At 39.1% G+C, this 20,840-nt stretch overlaps 2 protein-coding genes across 5 annotated transcripts; one reads left to right on the top strand and one right to left on the bottom strand.

The window, feature by feature from the left end:
• The first annotated feature begins 320 nt into the window (after positions 1 to 320).
• On the top strand, positions 321 to 8,718 carry LOC306847972 (E3 ubiquitin-protein ligase RNF34-like). 2 transcript variants are annotated; one of them, XM_079382250.1, is made up of 9 exons: positions 321 to 451; positions 1,765 to 1,974; positions 2,769 to 2,956; positions 3,055 to 3,256; positions 4,502 to 4,564; positions 4,682 to 4,883; positions 5,085 to 5,114; positions 5,813 to 5,854; positions 7,145 to 8,715. In XM_079382250.1, exons 1-9 carry the CDS (start codon positions 446 to 448, stop codon positions 7,327 to 7,329), a joined length of 1,128 nt encoding a protein of 375 aa, XP_079238376.1. In that variant the 5' UTR covers positions 321 to 445; the 3' UTR covers positions 7,330 to 8,715. The 2 variants fall into 2 exon arrangements, with proteins under 2 accessions (XP_079238376.1, XP_079238377.1); XM_079382251.1 differs by lacking the exon at positions 5,813 to 5,854 and having other exon boundaries at positions 7,145 to 8,718.
• On the bottom strand, positions 8,534 to 20,299 carry LOC306847970 (lysine-specific demethylase 2B-like). Of its 3 annotated transcripts, none has more exons than XM_079382247.1 (10): positions 20,046 to 20,299; positions 15,139 to 15,405; positions 14,801 to 14,944; positions 14,441 to 14,527; positions 13,608 to 13,916; positions 12,519 to 13,522; positions 11,457 to 11,620; positions 11,196 to 11,357; positions 10,850 to 11,068; positions 8,534 to 10,229 (listed from the first exon to the last, which is right to left on the bottom strand). In XM_079382247.1, the coding sequence occupies exons 1-10, from the start codon at positions 20,100 to 20,102 to the stop codon at positions 10,039 to 10,041; spliced, it is 2,604 nt and encodes an 867-aa protein (XP_079238373.1). In that variant the 5' UTR covers positions 20,103 to 20,299; the 3' UTR covers positions 8,534 to 10,038. The 3 variants fall into 3 exon arrangements, with proteins under 3 accessions (XP_079238373.1, XP_079238372.1, XP_079238374.1); XM_079382246.1 differs by having other exon boundaries at positions 13,608 to 13,925; positions 20,046 to 20,245; XM_079382248.1 differs by having other exon boundaries at positions 8,901 to 10,753; positions 13,608 to 13,925; positions 20,046 to 20,245.
• Between the last annotated feature and the right edge of the window lie 541 nt (positions 20,300 to 20,840).

Raw genomic sequence — 20,840 nt, 5'->3', positions numbered from 1 at the left:
CAAGTAAGTTACTAAAAGAGGTTCAAAAACAATTTCAGCTTACAGTTTGGCAACACATTTATATCACCAAACAATAATTCCGATTCTGATCAACAATGGTTCTAAGAGGCAAACCAATTTTACCTGAGATCAAACAATCATGCTAAAATCATTAAACCACATAAAAACAAAGCAATTCCATTCCATGAAGCGCAATAAATACAGCAGAGACCACTCATCACGAACTTCCGCAGTACTAGTGGAGGTAAGAGGTGATTGGCTGTTTGTAATTGCGTCACAGGGTTACTGCTGCTGTGATTGGCTAAAAACGCTTCATTACAGTTGCATAGCGATCCTGGTGAGGCTGTAGACCGCGACTGAAAATGAAGAGTTAGCCGTTCACGAGCAATGGCCAGCCTGCCTTAACATACAGCTGGGTGACTCCCCGCGGTGTTCTGGAGTTGCTATGAAGGTACAGTCATTTCTCATCATACTCGTTTAGTTTTGAACTTGTCTCTTTATTGGCTGTGTATCATGCTAGCATTAATAATCTGCTGCCTTTGCTATCAGCTCGATAAGTACCAACTGATTTCCAGTTTAGCATTTCATGCATATTTGCATTGTGTGATTTTGTGCATTGATGACATGTCTTAAATATGTATTAATCAGCATCTAGCAGTTAATATCATTTATGTGTTGAATATCAGTATTCAAGTATTAGATGCAATGCTCATTAATGTGGCTGTTTGTTTTTAACTCTTCATTTGTTGGGAGGTGAGATCCAGCAACAGGACTGATCCTTCACTGTGCCACACAATGACACAATCGGGAGTTGATGATCATGCTGGCTCCCTATCAAAATAAAAACACCATGGTTCCTCTCTGTTGAGTGTCACTAAGAGCTCTGGTTGCAGTCAGAAGTCATTAAAGCACACTAATCTCTTGTTATGGCTTAGTCCTTTTCCCATCTGTGTTTTTTTTTGTGTGTGTGTTTTTTTACACGGATGTGTAAAACTATTGTTATCATGCACAATTGCAGTATTTACATGTTGGAGGCTTAATAAGAGGTGTTCCAGTTTATTGTCACAATTTATTTAATTACAAAAATGCAATAAAATGTATTGTGGATAGCAACTATATGAATTGGCCAATTTAGTTTAGGCTAATTTTAATGTTGACTTTTATTTACATATAAACAAAGATTGATGTACATTCAAAGAGTGCATCAAAAATGAAATAAATAAATCTAGAAGATAAAACATTTGAGCTCCCGTGTTTAATAAAGTTGGCTTGAAATGGAAGTTGTAATCGCCTTTTCTTCCCTATTGTATGGGAAATTAGTTTGAGTAAAGATTCTCAGGGTGCATGAGTTCACAAAATGTGTATGGATAAGTAATTTATAATAATAATATACACTGCAATAATCTATAAAAAAAGAATTGTCCATTTTGATTTCACAGTGACTTTAATTATTCTTAATAAATTACATAAACTGCATTAATAAATGACACAAATTTCGAACTTTTTCAGTATATGTAGTCAGGGACAGAATGTAAACATGTCTAATCATGAACATTTTTATTCTGGTTATAATAAACTACATATTGTTAACTTTATCATACGTCTTTGAAATAGTCATATCTTTAAAAAGTAACTTGTTTTATGAAACAGCCCCCTGGGTGTGTTGTTATACTCCTACTCTTAATACAAGCTCAGGGGTTTGAAAAAGACTTATTGAAGATCATTGTCTTTGTATGTTTTTAAAGTTTTTTGTTTTCCGTGCAGGCGGGGGCCTCATCCATGTGGGCATCATGCTGTGGTCTGCTGAATGAGGTGATGGGTACCGGGGCCGTGAGAGGGCAGCAGCCAGGTTTTGGGGCAGGTGCGGGGCTGTTTCGTTTCGCTCCCACTGCAGGATACTCCACCTACCCGCCCACCAGCACCAGTCTGGTGTGTCAGGCCTGTGGACAAGCCTTCTCTGTCTTTAGGAGGAGGGTAGGGAGACCTGCACACCTGCCGCTGCCATTCCATCGCATTTGCTTGCACATTAAACCTAAAAGCCTTTATTAGTTTAAAGATGGCATGAACCACTTTGACAAACACAATGACATATGTCCTACTGAATCAGGAAGGACAGGCTTGTGCTTGTTCTAAACAAAATTGGAGTCACAGCCTGACAAAAATGGTTAGTGGGTGGTATTAAGGAAAGGGATGTTTTCATTCTGTATATAATTTTATTTGACAAACATTTCTATACTACCCTGCATGGAAGATAAGTCCTCAATATTTTTGGCCTATTTTACAAAGAAGAGAAAGTCTGCATTTTTAAAATGTACTAAAAGTTTATTTGGCCAATTTTAGCAATATATTAATGCATATAGTGTAGACGACCTCAGATCTAACTTGCATGGACTAAAATGCACAAATCTTTTTATTTGTGAAATTTAAATGAAAATGTATTCTAGATAAAAGTTATAAATAAATGCAGTTAGTAGAAGATTTTTTGATTGCTTTCCCATAAGCAGGACTTAAGTACGTCTTTGAAATACGGTTTAAATGTACTGCTGACTGTATCGAGCATTTATGGTGAACTAAAATTTTATGTCATTTCAATTGTCATGTATTTGTAATTTGTAATGATGAAGTTGCGTTTTAGTATATTTTAAATATATTTACTTTAAATGTAACATTGAATAACACACTACAGTTAAAATTGCAATTACTTTACAATTATAACCTTGCATTTTGTCCTTTTGATTCAGCACAGACTCTCTTTTTCTCCACTGTAGCACATCTGTTGTGACTGTCAGAAGAGTTTTTGTTCGCTGTGCTCGGTACTTCAGGAAAACCTGCGCCGATGCACGACTTGTCACCTACTGAAGGGCACTGCATTCCAGCGTCCCCAGCTCATGCGCCTGCGTGTTAAAGACTTGCGGCAGTACCTCACGTTACACAACATTAACACTGATACCTGCAGGTACTTTTGCACAGACATTGGAAAGTGAGCATTATTAATAACTGGGTATATTATGGAAATATTGTTAGTGTTTTGGAATTGTTTAAATGCTTTCTTAGGGAGAAGGAGGACCTTGTGGACTTGGTGCTTTGCCATCAAGGGGCAGAAAGTGAGGATGATCCAGACACACCCTCTCTGCAGTCACGCCCCCTGTATAGCCCACCTCCTTCAATGGAAGAGCCCACTTCCCCTCTCTCAGCACTCTCTCCAACTCAAGGAGAACCAATCAGTAGGAGCAACAGCTCAGAGTCCACCAATCAGGTGTGTCCTGTATACATTTGGAATAGGTAGTGATTTGTCTTATTTTAAAAACTTTAAGTATTTCGATATGCAGTCTTACAGCAAAAGGAGTACTTTATATAGCAAAAGTTATATAGTAATAGAAAAAAATAAAATTGTAATGTATGTATAACTGCACCTGTTTCTGAATATTTGCTGAATTAAGTTTCCAGTGTTGGCAGCTCCATTAAAATAAATATATAATATGCATTATAGCTTGACTGCAGGTTTAAAAACAGTGAAATGTTATAATTAAGGAAATTAAACTTCGAGGAAAAATTAAATGTCTACCTTGGTGATAAAAGAGAAATTATTGGACCTTATGAAAAAATAATTTAATGAAGACATGCCTCTGTGCGTTGAACATGCACCGTTTTATCATTTTTAGAATCACAATAAAAATGTCAACTTTCATTGTGAATCTAAAATTAGATTTTCTTCAGCAGTTCTCCTCACAAAATGAAAATCATTTCAAACTAATTTAATAACACAGTGTGAGCAGGGCAGGTAGACAACATAATCAGATATTCGATATTCTGTATGGTGATTATTGATCAAATACTTTTTCTTTTTTTTTTCACATATCACCGAGCCCTAGTTTGGAACAACACATTTACATACATTCCAGAATACAAATTTTCTATATGCTCTTGACTCAAGCTTCCTGTTTGTGTCAAATGAACTGAAAGTAATATGTTTTAATATGTAATAAATTACTTAATTTGTATTACATTTTAATGGCTAAAACATTACACAATTGAAATAAAATTGTGAAATGTTATTTTTCCCTAAGATGATAACTGTACAGCACTAAATTGGACATGCAATATGACAAAACCATGTGACTATAATAGCATAGTGCTGCTTGAAACGTAATACTTACTATTTATGTTTCTAACTTCCTACTAAGTAGGAAGCATATGCTCAGATACAAGAGCAGTATAGTATTTCATGTCAAACATGGCCTCTTCCTCAGCTGATCCAGGGAGCAGAAGTGAAACATTAATTAGTTCTCAAAAGGCGTGTGGCAGAACTGGTTTGCACACTTTTGGCTTTGGAAGTGCACTTCATTCCATTTACATCTATTAACAAAAAAGCTGAAATGATGTCAAACTTAAAAGATGCTTCTTACTTGTTTACTGGTGGCAGGAATCCTTGCTAAAGCTGTAAGGGCTTAGCATGGATGGCTAATTATACTCTCTCTGTGTAAACATTCCTTGCTGATAGGATATTGAGGACTCCACTTCAGTCTCACTTCTTAACCTTGAACAGACAGAACTCACGCCAGAGGTGAGTTAAGTCACTTAGTGAAAACTGAAAGGAATGGCATGGTCATTTCCGGTGATTATTGAATATAATAATTTCTGAAATTGCATTGACAATATGACTATGTGTTTTTACCATCAGGTTAGTCCTCAGACGCGGTGGCAGGCTAGAGCTTCTCTGTCAGACCTGTTGTCTCTTGATGACGTGGAGCAGCTGACCGTACGGCAGCTAAAGGAGATCCTGGCGAGGAACTTTGTGAGCTTCTCCGGCTGCTGTGAGAAGTGGGAGCTGGTGGAGCGCGTCAGGAGACTTTACCGGGAGAACGAGGACAATCGCAAATCTAGTGTGTTAAATGCAGAGCTGCACTTACACTGCTCCATATATACAGCAACACACAGTTTAAGATTAACTTTTTGACATAACTGCCAACTGTATGTAAATTGAAAAATCATTTTAAAATATATATATAAATTCTTTAAAAATATTCTTTAAAAATATATTGTTCCTAAAATTATTTTTTTTTTTTCTTTTGTTTGTCTGTCAGTGGAAAATGTGAGCAACCCCATCACTGCAGGTAAGAAATTATTTCACAGTCTGACTTAAAGTTCTGTAAAAAGAAACGTTTAAGGCAACCAGCTTCAGCAGATTTTTTAGTTTTCTCAACTTATTTTTTACAGTGCTGTAAAAAATCAAAAGTTGAGAGAACTTAAACGTCTAAGGCAACCTAATTTTTGAGTTTTCTCAGCTTGTTGTTTTGTTAAGTTTATAAAACTTAGAAGTTGAGAGAACTCAAAAATCTCCTACAAAAATAAGTTGAGAGAACTCAAAAATCTGCTGAAGCTGGTTGCCTTAAGCTTTTAAGGCCCGGTTTCACAGACAGGGCTTAGACTAAACCAGGATTATTTCATAGTTCAGTTAGGACATTGAAGTACTTTTTATAAACATGCTTGGAAAAAAAAATTACTGGGGTGCATCTTGAGACAAAACAAAGGCACTGATATATTTTAAGATCAGTCAGTGCAAGTTTATTTCAGTTGAAACAGCTCAGACTTGCATTTTAGTCTAGGGCTAGGCTTAAGCCTTGTCTGTGAAACCAGCGGTATGTTAAATTTTTTCTTTTTTGTTTACAGAGTGAAAATTGCCTTTTTAGGTGTAGGAGTTTTATTGATTTCGTTAATGATCAGCTTAGATTTTCCCAGTAAATTAAATAGATGTTTAATTATTGAACTCATAGCCGAGTCTAATAGCTGTGCTTTGCTCCTCCCACTTAAGTGGTAGCTTATCCCCCTCCAATCTGCAATGGCGGAATCGCAGGTAAGGCTTGCGATTGGTGGAAATGTTTCCTGGTCACACCCACCAGTGCACTAACGTTTGTGATGTCAATGCACTTCAAACCCCTTCCCTGCATGGCCGCTGCCAGATAGCATGTACTCTTAAAGAATAAAGAAAAAAGTAGTACCATTGGTTATACTGCATTAAATTATTAATAATGCATTTTACTGGTACGGTTAATGGTCATACAAATGTATCTTCTGTGATGTTTTACCCCCATTATACCATTCCATCTGTGCCCTTCATCAAGTAATGTTGTATAACTAGGGTTCAAATAAACTGCACAATGCAAGAGTCGGGATGTAGTGATGCACCAAAATGATTTAGATTTTTAACCGAAACTCTGATACTGAAAATTTAATTTTGGTAATTAAATTTAGTAAGTGAACTCTGTATGCTATTCAATATGTCATGTTCACAGGTGATAAACTAGATGTTAAAGTTCTTCGCCAATGTGTCGCTTATTTTAACAAATTTTACATTCATGCTATTCAAGCATCATATTTGGTCTCGGTAAAGTGTGCCCACTTTGCTGACCTTTTTTCTTATGCACATTTTGTGTACGAAATAGATGCTGACACAGTCAAAACACTTCATCGGAGAAGTGCTAACTGTTTCAAATAATGATTTCGGTCCTCCAAAAATACTACTGACAAAAATTTGTTTGACTTTTTGCAATTTCAGCTAAATATTTTTGTTGCCATAGTTTGGGTGCATCACTAGTTGGAGGCATTCAATTTGAGTGGTGACCATCTTTGGTTGTGTTCGGTTCATCATACAGGAAATGAACCCATTGATTAAAGTCCAAAGTATACTTCTTTTTTATTTATTTATTTTTTTAGGCGCACAGTCAAATGCTCAGCCTTTCATAGTACTCCATTTGACAGCGTGCCTGAACGCAAGTGCTCGACATGTGCGCTACAAAGATTCAGCCTTGTCCAGTGTCAGTGCTTTTTCTCCTTAAAAGTTATGAGTGATAAATATGTAATTATACTAGAGTTTTTATTTTTTATATTTTAATCCACTAACACAAGCATTCGTCAACACGGGCGTCTATTGTTTTTGCCGTCTTGAGTAGTTAGTTGTTCTTCTTGTTCTGTGTCCTCTGTTTCTTTTCCAAAATATTTAGTGCAAAAAAGAAAAATCAAAACGCAAAATGTAAGTGTAAAAACCAAAGTATACTTTGGGCTTTACTCAAGATCCTGTCCTTACAGAGAGATTGGCACCTGTAGTATTGACATCTTTTTTTCCCCTATCTCTCTCTCACTGCAGATGGTTGCAAAACCCAGTTATCAAATGACGACAACCTGTGTCGCATCTGTATGGATGCGATAATTGACTGCGTGCTGCTGGAGTGTGGTCACATGGTCACCTGCACTAAATGCGGGAAGCGCATGAACGAATGCCCTATCTGCAGACAATATGTTATCAGGGCTGTGCATGTTTTCAAGTCTTAATAATGCTGGGAGAACATCCCGCTCCACCTTCGGATCATTTTGCATTAGAGACTCTGTGAGAATGGCACAGCAAGTGCCCGTCTTTACATCGGATCAGTGAGGAAGATCAAATTCTCTGCTTAATTTTTCATGAAGTTTCAGGAAGCCTTCAGACAGTGGTGCGCAATGGCTTTGTCAATAAATGCTTCAATAAAAACATTGCACAAGCTCTTCAAAGAGGCTCTGTAATAATATGCAATTGTTCAGCAGCAACACCTCACAGCCTTGACTTGATTTCCTACAGCTTTGAAGACATTCTGCTCACCTGTTACATGCGAGCACTGTGAGAAACTCAAAAGAATGAGAATTACTCGCGTGTTCATCATCATGCGTCATAACTCCGGATGGAAGGATCTGAATGTTCCTGTTGTTCTTTTATTTCCATTTTTGTTGCAACATCTGTGAATCGGCTTTTGTTTCCCGTTTGGATTGTGTAGCGTTTTAGATTTTTGAGCAAAGTTTTGGAGTTCCTACAAGTTACATTGTACCTCCTTATAACTTGACACTGGTACCATTCAGTCAGTGATTTCATAAGTGGCATAATGAACATGTTTTGTGATACACAACAGGTCATTCTTCTCTGGATTCAACAGTCCTCTGTTTTTTTTGATCATATGATCTCTTTTCTTTGCCAAATGTCTAAGAACATTTGCTAGTTTCTCAGTCACCACTGTTCTTTTGGGTCAAACATTGAGTATGTGACTGGAAAACCATCATAGAAACCTGTTAAATCAGTATAAGTGGTGATAATTGAAAAAGGATGGAACTGATTTGTATGCAAAGTAGGACCATATATGGGAAAATGAAATGAAAACAAGGACTCCACTTGAGAAAGAGAGAGAGATGCCTATACAAATGATCTACCCATATTTTGTAGCCATTTACTCACTTGTGTGATAAACCTTATTAAACATTGAATCATGGCACATTGCATAGAGCTGACAAACATCAGCTGCATAAATGAATGCTTCTCTCAGACACCACAGCAATACCAGCCTCTCTTTTTGTGTGGCATTTTAGATTATAAGGGATTCATGTAATGTTATGGTGTAAATTCAGATTCATTACATCCTTGTTTAACCTTGACATATCTTTTATTCCTATGTATATGCCTATTCAGATAAGTTTATTTTTCTTAACAAAAAATAACTTTGTTTCATTTTGTCAGTTGCTCTGTTTCTTTAATATGGAATTAACAAACAAGACAAAGCAGTATGTATGTTCTTAGTTACCCTTGTGATACTTCTTAAATAAAAGTGCTAAGAAAGATTTATACTGGATTGTACTGCATTGTGATTCTTAAATGTCAAATTGTTGAACCGTTTCATTAAACCAATTTTCTTTTTGAACATTTCTACCTTTTCACTTATATGTAAGATTATGAAAGTAATATGGACTACCAATGGCTCTTAACATTGAAAATGTTCCCTGCTTTAAGCAACAATTTATTTTCCTATTTAATCTAATACAGATACATTTTCTTATAATTATGTACTTTTTGGAGGGAAAATAACTTCACTTTTCAAATGTCTCACAGTAAAATCCTTTTTTTAATTACATACAAATATAAATAGCCGAATGTACATTAGAGTGTTTTAGATGGCGAACACTGCCTTAATTTATAGTGGTACAAGTATGGTGGCTTAGATCAGATGGCACACTCCCTCTTATAGTCACCATCCTGAGACAAACTCACAATAATACACACTATTAAAATCATCTGTCATCATCACAGTTACCATTTTACAATAATAATCACTGTGGAAGGAATAAAAACACATGATGTTAGACAAATACTGCATGGATGTTCAGCAGTCTTTTTTGACCTCATGGGAAAAAAATGCAGAACTACCTGATTGTGTTGAACAAAACAAAATTACTGAGCTAGCTGGAATAAGTATTCAGCCATTTGTTTGGTCTAACACGTGTAGAACCACGCTCTACAGAGTCATAGCTATGAGATATACTGATAGCTGAAGTTTTGCCTGTTACAGCTGTGTAAAACAACACAGATGGAATATGGCACTGTTTTATAAATAGACCTCAAAATAACAAATTTGACTTCTATATCTGCTCTGAGATTAGAACAAGTACTTGAAATTCAAAGCAGTCAAAACTCATGACTGAAAAATCTAATTGGAATATTCCAATATTGTTGACATAAAATTAACAAAGATATTTAAAAATTCCATTATATTAAAAAGAAAAAATAGAGAACAATACATATACCCAGTACTGAACCAAATACAGCACAGAAATCTGAACTGATACATCTTTTATACAAAAAAAATAGTTTGGAGGGTTTTGAACAACAATGTACAATCATGCTTACTCGTGGATTAAGTGTATGGTGTGTGTGTATGTGTGTGTGTCCACTGCTTTTTACCACACCACCTATTAAATACAATTTCTTGGTAATAACATGTATAATCTCTTTAAAGATTAACAGAATTTGCTTTCAGAATACACCATTTCGAATAGGAGCAGAATTATGTGCCTTTAAGGGCAATATGTCTGCTCTTCTTTACAGTTTGAAAGGAGCTGACACACACTTTGTCCACATATGTGTTGCAGTGCTTTTTTCAAATGTGCGAATCCAGTTTCAATCCAAACACGAGTGCACCTGATACATGGTATCATTTTAGTTTGGTGTTCAGCTCCTCCCGGACACTAGGGGGTGTTGTGAAGTTTTTGAAGCAGCTTATCCTCTTGCAGTTGGAAGGGAACGATGACCGACATCTCAGCAATGAAGCGCTCACATGCCTGTCGGCTCACCTGCTTGCAAAATCGCAGGTCAATACGGCAGATGCTTCCACAGCGTTTGAAGTAGCTCAGCGACTGATCAGTGACCCTGTTACACACTAAAGAGAACATCAAGAAAGGAGAGATCAGTAATTAACAATTTTAAGCATTAGACTCAGTGAACCCTTCAAAAAGGAAAGTTATTTAAACTACTTAGTAGTCCCAAGTAAACCACAGCAATTCCTGTGGTCTAACATGCAAGTAATTGTTTTTCCATAGATCAAATCCAGAATTACTGATATGCCTTTCTCACTAAAGCACCTGGGGATCTGCAGGTCCCTCTCTGAACCAGACCACAATTCCACTGACTCAAGAACCAAGTGATGTAACCTGCCCAGACTGAATGTTTCCTGTATTGACAGCTTCTCTGATTAAAACGAGAGCAATTTTTGTGTCAGTCTCACCAAACTGAGTTGTTTTGGAAATTTTAAGTGGTGATGACATTTTCCTGACCACAAGCCCCTGATGTTTCTGATTTGAGACCAGAAGGTTTATGGGCCAGTAAGGAGTCAATTTCCTTTGGTGGAAACAACAGGGCAAGATTGGGAACTGGATGGGCACTGGTTTAGCTTTGGCACCAGGACTGTGTTGGAGAAAAAGGGTATTAACTCAGGAGGAATCTGAATGGTTTAAAAGCAGTTGTTGTAATATTACAAATGACATTAAATAGTGCAATTACCAGAAAGGTTGACATCAGTTAAGGAGTCTCTAGTGGTCGTCCCTGCAGCAGTCAGCAGGTTTACTGACTGGTCATTGATATGATTGCAGTAACTCAAGTCCAGATGAGAGAGTACAGGCATATTTTTAATGATGAGACGCAGAGAGCTGTCTGTGATGTCCAAACCAGCCAGACGCAGGTCAGTAACATTCCGAAGTTTGCTGCGTGTGTCCATCTGACCTGTTACAGAAAGCCCAAGTAGAGAAGGCACCATCTGAATAAGAAACGGTCTTGTAGGAATTCATTTCTGAGTTCAGTGAGGTGGAACTTGGATGTGTGCAAAGCAATCTAGAGTACTGTATATTACCTGGTCTGTTGTCAGTCGGAGGAGATAGTAGGTCCCTCATCTGGGGGTCTTTGAGCCCCTCCACCCATTGCAGGTCTAGAGTACGTAGCAGAGGACAGCTGGACGTGCAGAGAGCTGAAACGGCCACCCATGAACAGCCTGATAGGAGAAGCACCCTCAGTCCTGCAACCAAACACACAGGTTTGATATGCAATTAGAAAAACGTACATACTGTAAATTAAGATGATGTGGATCCACATACATGCTCACATAAACACTGACCTGGTAATCGGTTAATAAGCCAGCTTAATTGCTTCTTGGAGATGTTGGTCCAGCTCAGATCCAAAGTGATGGGCTGTCTGCGAATTATCCCACTTAGCATCAGTGGGGTGATGGACTTACAACGCTTCAAATCGATATGAGTCCATAACCTCTTGTCACAGCACCTAAACCAACAACAAAATGTCATTGTAATAATCCCATATAGGCCCTGTCCCAAAATGGCACTTCAAGTCTCTTGGCCTTTGTGCATGCATGTAAAGTCCACAAGACTGTAGGGCAAGAATGTCCAATCCTGCTGCCAGAGGGACAAATACCTGCAGAGTTTAGCTCTAGTCTGCTCCAACATAACTGCCTGGAAGTTATTAGTTGTCCTCAAAACCTTGATTAGCTGGTTGAAGTGTTTTTAATTAGGTTGAATGTAAACTCTGCAGGAACGTGGCCCTTGAATAGAAGGACTGGACACCCCTGCGGTAAGGTATCCGATTTGCCATTTAATGGTTGAAATGGGATTTCGCAATAGTCTACAACAGGTCTGGGCAACTTCGGTCCTGGAGGGCCAATGTCCTGCAGAGTTTAGCTCCGAAACTAATCAAACACATATAACTAAGCTAACCAATGTGTTTAATTAGAGTTGGAGCTGAACTATGCAGGACAGTGGCCCTCCACCCCAAGAAGTTGCCCAGCCCTTGTCTACAACCCCAGGATTTCCCAATCCTGTTCACATTGTGTTCCTTATTTGACCCATCCACTTTAGTTTCCACTCAATTTCTGGAGGGCCACAGCCCTGCAGAGTTTCGTTCCAACCCTGCTCCAACAAATATCAAGTAGTTTCCAAATAGGCCTGAAGGACCTAATTAGCTGCATCAAGTGTGTATAATTAGGGTTGAAGCTACACTCTCTGCAGGGCTGTACGGAAACTCCAGGAACTAAGTTCTGCACCTCTGGTGTAAACTAATTGAGATGGACCACAAGGATTGAGGGTGGCATCTGGGACAGGCTCACAGATAAGAAGTCTCAAGTTTGAAGTGTGAACAGATAAACTAGTCTTTAGGTATTTCTTACCAGCGATTCCATGTTCGGCACACTCGCATGCACACACAGAGTTCACGATGGCTCAGGTGACTGAAAATAGTCAACCATGCTTCTCTGGGAGCGATGTGATTGCGTCCATCAGCTAGTGGTAGCCTATCAGGTGGAGGGCAGATTGGAGGTGGCCGGATCACATGGCGCTCCATCTGAACACACTTGGGAGGAGAACGTGCAGGAAGTGGTCTGACTGCAGGTGAACTGCGGTTCAAGCCAAGCGGGGTAATCTGAGGAGGGTAAAAGTGCCGCAGCTCCCAAGATGTCCCATTCATCTCCCTCGCTCTTAAGTGTGGCCGCTCCCCTCCTCCCTCTCCACCGGCTCCTCTTTCTACTCCTCCACCTCCTCCTCCATTCCCTGCAGTCCCGTTTCGTAAGCCTCTCTTTGGTTCCTCATTCTCACTGTCCTCTGGTTCACTCTTGAGTGGCTGCTGGTTTTCGTTGGCCAGTGAATGCTCTGTGCGACGGATCTCCATGTTGAGCTGCTTGCTGAGTTCTGCGCTGAGCTGGCGGTTAGGGGGCTTGCGCCGGTGTCGCTTCGCCCGAGTACGTGGTGCCTTCTCTTGAGTCTCACTACCTTCGCTGCTAGGCCCTGCTCTTGGGGAGCTGCACCGTGAAGCATCACTCTCAAGCGATAAGGAGATGTTCTTCAGTGCAGGGCTGCTGTCCCTGCCTCGTTTGCCATTATTGTCCTCCTCCTCTTCCTCATCATCTTCCTCCTTTTCTTCCTCTAGATCTTCCTCTTTCCGGAGGGTGTTAAACTCCTTTAGGGATCTGAAAGGAGGGACTCTCTCCTCCCTCCTCTCTTCCTCACGCTCTTCCTCTTTTCTTACTGTGCTGTAGTCTTTCTTAAATGAACGACGAGGCAGTTCTCGCCTCTCCTGCCTCTCTTCCTCCTCATCAGAGTTGTCTTCCTCCTCTTCCATTTTCATGTGAGAGAGTTTGGGAATTAAAGGCTCTTCAGGCCTCCAGGGTTTCTTCGGCTAAAAATATGTCAATAAAGTTACTGAATGAAAAAGCTACAGCAGATCTGTTCATGCAAATAATGCATGTCAGTGTAAATGTTACCTTCTTTTTAGCACTAGCCTCCTCTTCCTCTTCATCATCATCAAATAACTTCCTCTTCTTCCTCAAGAAGTTGGGCACTTCGGATCGTGGTCTTGGCAGGCCACTAGGGCTCAAGAGTGGGGGAAGACGGGATGGTAGATCTTCAGTCTTCAGTCTGGGAGTTTCCTCCCTCTCACTCTTCCTCTTAATGGATGAAGCACCTGTGGATGACTGGTCCCCTTCCTCTCTTCCGTCACGTCCTGCTTTCTGTTCCCTCAGCAGGGAGCCTGGCAGGTTGGATGCGTATTTAAAGCCTGGGCCCCGTTTTTGCTTGCAGGCCAAAGAGTTGCAAGAAAATACAAAAGACAACTTTATACCTTATGAATGTTATACATTGTTCGCCAAGCATGTATTGGTATGATATACTTCCTATGTATGACATGTATCATATTTAACTTTAAACGCATTTCAGCGTTTGCATTAAGGGAAAGCCTGTCAGTAACTGAACTGAATTAAAATGATCACAACACATGTCTATTTGCATTATATTTGCATCAAGATCTGGTTTGACCATTTCCTTATGGGCTTGTCATTCTAAATGAGAAACACAGGCCCTTAAATGCTTTTTGTCAAAAACTAAACAGGAACTAAATGTGTGAAATAACAACAGTTCAAAAAGTAAAATGAATTTGTAAAATTACAAAAACTTACATACATATCACCACTTTAGTGTAAACCACATTTCATCTTCATTGTCTCCACTACTTTCTTAAATAGTATCTCTTTTCAAATGCAAATGCAAATCTTTTTTGTATGCTATCAAACCACTCTACCACTGTTCCCCAAATACTCACTTTTCCAGTCTTCCCAGCGTAATTGCATTTTGGACATTCCCAGCAGTTAGGAAGCTCATCATTTACTACCCCAGCTGCATCCTTCACCTGTATAGGCAAGAGACCGGACTTAGAGCAGAAAAGAGATCGTTTATGAAAACACTCTTGCTAAGTATGAATACACTACACCACCACACACTAAAGTGGAACTTAAGGGTGTTAAAAAATGTCAGAGCCGCCCACCAACATGCACTTCAGCCCAATCACTTCCTTCTTCTGTGCCCACACAAAACAAAAGGGAGCACAGTATACACTGCTTTGCATTTACTTTAGAACTATATTCTTAGGCTAGTGGTTAGGTTAGGATTCAGTCAGTCTGACCTTGAGGCAGTTGGGGTGGACAATCTCGTTGCAGATGGAGCACTCCATGAGCATGGCGTTAAATTTTTCATCTTCATCATCAAGTGTGTCTTCTTTACCAGCTTCACCGCACACTACACATACTGCTGTATGTGGTAACACGGGCTGTGGAACCACATGCCGACAATTTAATATCCAGAATATTAACAATTTGGAAAATGTGTGGTTACAAAATACACATACTGTATGGTTCAAGAAATGGATGTCTGTCATGTAAACAATTCTGTGATTTTATGTATTAACAGTGTGACATTTGGTTCATGAATCATCTCAGTGTCTGCTGTAATTGAGTTTCTTACCGCTATACATTGTCTCATAATGCAAGACTGTTTCATTCGACCAGGTCCTCCAAACTTCTTCATGTCCTTACAGAAGTGACACTCTCCACATTCTGTCCGCACACATGCCTCACATTTTCGACATCGTGTGCGTCTACGGCGAGCTCCAGAGGAGGTTCGATTGGACGGCAGCTTGACCGCTGCTGCAGTGGATGAAGACGTGGTCGCTGCTGGAGTTGTTGTTGTTGATGCAGCCATTTTGGGCTTGGGTCTGTTGGGGAGCCGTGGCTAACGGGGAAAAAATTAAGAATGGAAATTAAAATAATATAATAATAAATTACAGCCATGTACAACAAACTGTTCCCTATAAAACATTCACACTAGGCATCTGGGAATAGAAGTGGAAAGCTATTGTTTTTGTCAGTATATTAGTGCAGATTTTTGTTATAAGCTGTTTCTGTGCGAGATTTGATGGTAAAAGTAATTTAGCTATATTTGAGGATGTTAATAAGCTAGACTTGCGGTTAGTTTAATGTTTCCATTAAAACTAGCATGTAAAATGCGTACTTTTAGCACACTGTTAAAAAATTAGTGTTGAGTAGCATAGGTGCTCTTCTCTAATGATTTTATTCTGTATATTATGCAGCTCTACATGGTTCAAAGCTCTTGCCAGTGCCTTTTATTGTCCGTTTACCCACCAACAATCCCTGTATGACTCTCCTGCTTGATTTATGCACCATGCTTCAAAATAATCTAAACTAAAATACTTTATTCCTTCACCCTTGCGATTTACAACAGTTGATTGCTATTGTTTATCATCACTTCTAACTTCACTATGCACCTCTCTTGCTAGCTCATCTGTTGGAATATAACCTATTTAGGAACCTCATTATGTTGCTCTGTTATTGAGTTCATTGTGATTGCTCTCTAATGTAGTAATAAGCAGCAGAAATAACGGATTCCAGCAAATTTGTTCTGGTTACACATGGGATCATATACAGCATTACTTTGTAAATGTAATAATGTTCAAAACACAGGCTAGTTGCAAGAAGAAAGTAAAGTTCAGGGCTCAAATCTAGTATTACTACATAAACTCTGGTGCAATATCAACTATATCTTTAAATTAAATTTGCAACAAGGTCAAATCAAAATAAATTAAAAAATATATAATTCCAGTTATCCCTATATAACATATATTCTTGGTCATGTAAATATGCAATTGACATAATTAGCAATATGGCACTGTTGTTTTAACTGGTCTTGTGAAGGAAAAAGAAAAAAAAAACATGGTTTTCACTGGTACCAGGTGCTACAGATGCATATGTATGCGAACAATTACACATCAACCTGCATTTTTCTTTCACACCGTACTGTAAAGCTAAGATGTAACCTTGCTTATCATTACTAATGTCTTATATTAGCATCAATGCAATCCTTATAATCATCACCCTCTCCAGAAGAATCCTATCTTGCCTTCCAGCGCAGATAATGAATACATTACAACGCAAGCACAAAACTGCAGTGCAGTACTGGAAGTCTGTCCTTCTGCAATGTAACCATGGCAACACAGCAGTTCTTGCTGACTGGTGGAGTGAAGGAATACTTCTATTCAACATTTAATTGGCTCAGAAGGGGGAAGTGGTTGACGAATGGGTTTAATTTCAGATTCTTTTTAATGATTTCGTTTCCCATTGCGGACAGTTCCTCTCAGGGACTAAATAGTAGCATTGTAATACTGAAATATACTCAAGATCAATGGTATTATATTCATCTTGATGGGATGTTTCAGACATTGAGATCAAATGCTGTTGTAGAGCTATTCCTGCCCTTGCAAAATCCTGTAGGACATCATTTCCTTACAACACAACCATTCCCCAGCGCTGTTTCATCATCTAACAGATTCAGGGAGCTGCAGAGCAGTGCAGGCTGCTGACTGTAAGAATGCTTACTATAGAGCACAACAGTGTTTTTGTGCTTAGGAGTGATGCATCACAGCTGTGACCTCTATTCCCACTGTCCGAGTGTGGAACCCAATATGAGAGATAGTTGTTTCAAAAAGAATGCTGCATCACAGCCAGTATTCATCAGCTGTCCAAAGGCTACACATGTGCGAGGACCTAGATGTAATCTCCAGCTCAAACAAATGACTGTTTGGACTGATGAAGCTGATCCTAGATCAGACCTTTTGAACCCAGCACAACACCAGGAGTTCTCCAGTTACTCTTCCTTTATACACTGCACCATCAGTGGATATGAAGGATATGAGAACTATCTACAGATATGTGAGTCCAGCAAAATAAATAAATAAACAAACAGCACATACTGTACTTTCTGAGGAGGCTCATTCCTTTTAATGTTTTCTGCAGGTTGCCTGTAATGTTCAACCAATCAATGATTTGCTATAGGGTCATGAAGAAACCATCACATCCCAGTGCTCTACAAACTACATCTAGAAACATCAGCCAGGATCCTCATTCCTATCATCATGCAATTACACCTAGAGACCCGCATTTTCCAGACTAAGACCATTCTCTTTTCTGAAAAAATCCACATGCTTCATCTTTTGCGGTTGTATTCAAGCCCTGCTTGTGAGTAATTGTGCTGTGATGTCCATTCATGTTATTTTAGCCTCAGTAAAATTGACATGCTGGGGAATTTCATGTTCCTTTCTCGACTGTCAACTTCCCGTCAAAGATTAATCCTTTTAGTGTAAATGCAGCAAAACGAAGAGAAAAGATGCACTTTAGGTGTGTAAATGATGCTTTACATGTGTATTGTATCATTCTTGTGCTTCCACAGAGAATGATGGGAAATTAAGTTTGCCTGGCTTTGTTGTTATTCTTCAACAATCTTACAATACAACTTGGGTCTACACTATTCCATAATGCTCAATAATACTACATAGTTATTTATTGACACACCCCCAATTTTAAAGCCAGTTCATGCATGCTCAACACATAAGATAATTCTGACATGACTTGAACATTACTTACAAATGAAGCATTCTCCTAAAACACTTATTCATGTTGTAGACAGGATCATCCACGTCAACTCGTGTACACTCCAACAGAAGCATAATTACGGTCTGTGTGAATGTGTTTGTTTGCGGTCATGGGTGAGAGATGTCTAATTTCTTGCACTTTATTGTGCTCACACCATGACAAGTCAAAAGACCAAATGCGTCATAAGGATTCATTGCAATAGTGATCTATAGAATTAAAACTACCGCCTCTGCACAATAGTGATGAACAAATCAGTGACAACATGTTGAACTTTAAGTGCTCTGTGAAACAAAAGCACTAATAAATTTGACTCATTTACACAAATTGCACAAAGCTTTATGGTTTGGTCATATTTGCGATCAGGAAGGTGAAAAATTTCCACACACAGATGAACAGTGCTTCATATATTGCTACACTATTCACAGCTGACATCTGACCTTTTTTGCTAGCAAAATTTTGCTGAAATTCATTAATTAATTTCATCTGAATTCAATCAGGAATTTCATGTGAGGGGAATATTTTCCCTATGTGGATTTTGCAATGGGTTCAAGTTGGTCATGCAAAATTTTGCAGAAATTCTGCTAATGTGACCATATCTTTAGACCAAATATATGTCTAAAGAGTCTTACCAAATATACCTTTTGACTTATAGACTATCCAAGATGAACTCAAACAAGGGGCCCGAGAGCAGCCGGACCCTCCTTTTGTTCCCCCCACACTTTTCTTCACCCCTCCCCCCAGTCTTCAACATAGAAACAGTTTTAAAGATATGGCACCCAGTTAAATTTCACGGGATTAAGAGATTTGAAATGCTTGCATTATTTGTGTTGTTCGTGAGCACATGTGGCTTACTTGGTTCGGTGACATCCACATGCAACCTCACACCAACATGTACTGCGCGCAGCTAATATGTGTCTTAGTAAATTCAAGAATTTGTTAGCAAATGCACAGGTGTCTGTTGCAAAAGTCGGAATGTTTTGCTCCCTTAGAAAATGATATCCTACATAACGTACAACAGTTATTAGTTATTTTTGAATGTTTCAAATGGATGCCAAAAAAAAAAGTTGGTGTACAAACAATTTTCACTTACAAATTACTAGTACATTTCACACTCATTTACACAGAAATGTCAAGTAACACATTAAACTAAACTTGAATTTTTGAAGAAGAAAAACTGAAAAGGTAATTTACTGTAAAGCATACTACAATAATATTAAATTTTTTTATTTTCCCAATATTTTTACAGTGTAGTCTAGATTTTGTCCTCACCTAAAAACAACAAACATTGTTCCATTTTCTAGAAAACAGCAGTGCATCTTGGGAAGGGAACTTAAGGACAACACATGTCCAGTCATGCTGTTGCTTTGAGGAACTTTAGTCCTCCTTTAATACAGTATTTACTCCCCAACAACCCCGCACATGTGTGAAAGTCAGAGTACATCACACCCAAAAAATCTAACTACTACATTTTACTACTTACTAGCTACTACACTTGAGTTCTCTCAACAAAACAAAGGAAGCAAACCAGTATAAACCACTTCCAAACACAAAGGTAAAGCAACAGGAACATGCATTTTTCCTTAAACAAGCCTTTCTGAAAGAGGCACACATGACTCAAACCAATCACAACTGATACCTGAAGCTCAATAGAGACAAACAATAAAACAGAGCCACTCTTCTCTGTTGTATGAGTTTTTTTCCCTTCCTGTCGCATGGAAACCTCTCATTCTTATACTATTACAATAAAACAAAACCCAGAAATTGTTTCAGAAATAAAGATGGTGAGGAAGGAGAAGAAAGGAGGTGGAGAAAACACATGCCTTGTTTGAGAGCCATGGTGCTACGAGAAAGGGAACCTGAGGAGGAGGCTAATTGTTTGTGTGGTGTGTGTGTGTGTATGTAGAGAGAGAAAGAGTGTGTGCTGACCTGTTCGGCTGTGTCCGAGTCGTAATCCTCATCGTCGGCACTCAGTGACATGGCCATGGCTGCCTGATCTTATAGCCAGCCAGACAAACAGAACATAGACATGATTACAACCCCCCCTAATCGCAGTCGCCCGCCGTCTCCTCACCCGATTTCCTTTCTCTATACCTCTTCCTCTAACCTCTCCAATGTCTCGCTCCTGTTTCTCTCCCTCTCTTTTCCTGTATGGCTGCACAGGCACACACCAGCCTGCTATCTCATGCATATGCACCAGAAAAAGAAGACAGGGGAGAGGGGGCCTTGGCTCAGCCAATCACAGACCACCTGGCGTCCAGTTACAGGCTTGCCTACAAAGAGCACACATTGTACTGTGGGTCTGGGTGGGAGAAGGAGGGGGAGGGGGGCACTGCTGCACACAAAGAACTACTGACATTACCATGCGAGAGCAAGGTCTCGCTCTGCGGGTGATTCAGAGGGTCTGATGTTGCCTTCCTCTTACAAATACAGGAAGTTAGCAGTTGATCTGGGTTTGACTGTTTTAGTCTAATGTGTTGCTGTGTTGTTTTCTGCAAGCATCAGTGCATGAAAGGCTCACACAGTACAGTAGGTTTAGTGTATCAAGCTGGGGTGCTCATTTTAATGATCAGATGTGTCACATTTAGGTGCCTTCATGTTTTTTAGGAACTCTCACATGAGTCAGATTTAAGGAAGTGGGCTTTGTTTGGATCAGCATTTATTTTACTAATGTAACCCATTCTGCTGAATAGCAGATTTGGCCATCCACATTTGGGGGGTTGT

The sequence above is a fragment of the Barbus barbus genome (assembly GCF_936440315.1).
Source record: "Barbus barbus genome assembly, chromosome: 28".
NCBI lineage: Eukaryota > Metazoa > Chordata > Actinopteri > Cypriniformes > Cyprinidae > Barbus > Barbus barbus.
Note: the sequence above shows the minus strand (reverse complement) of the source record. Positions and strands in the feature narration are given on the sequence as shown.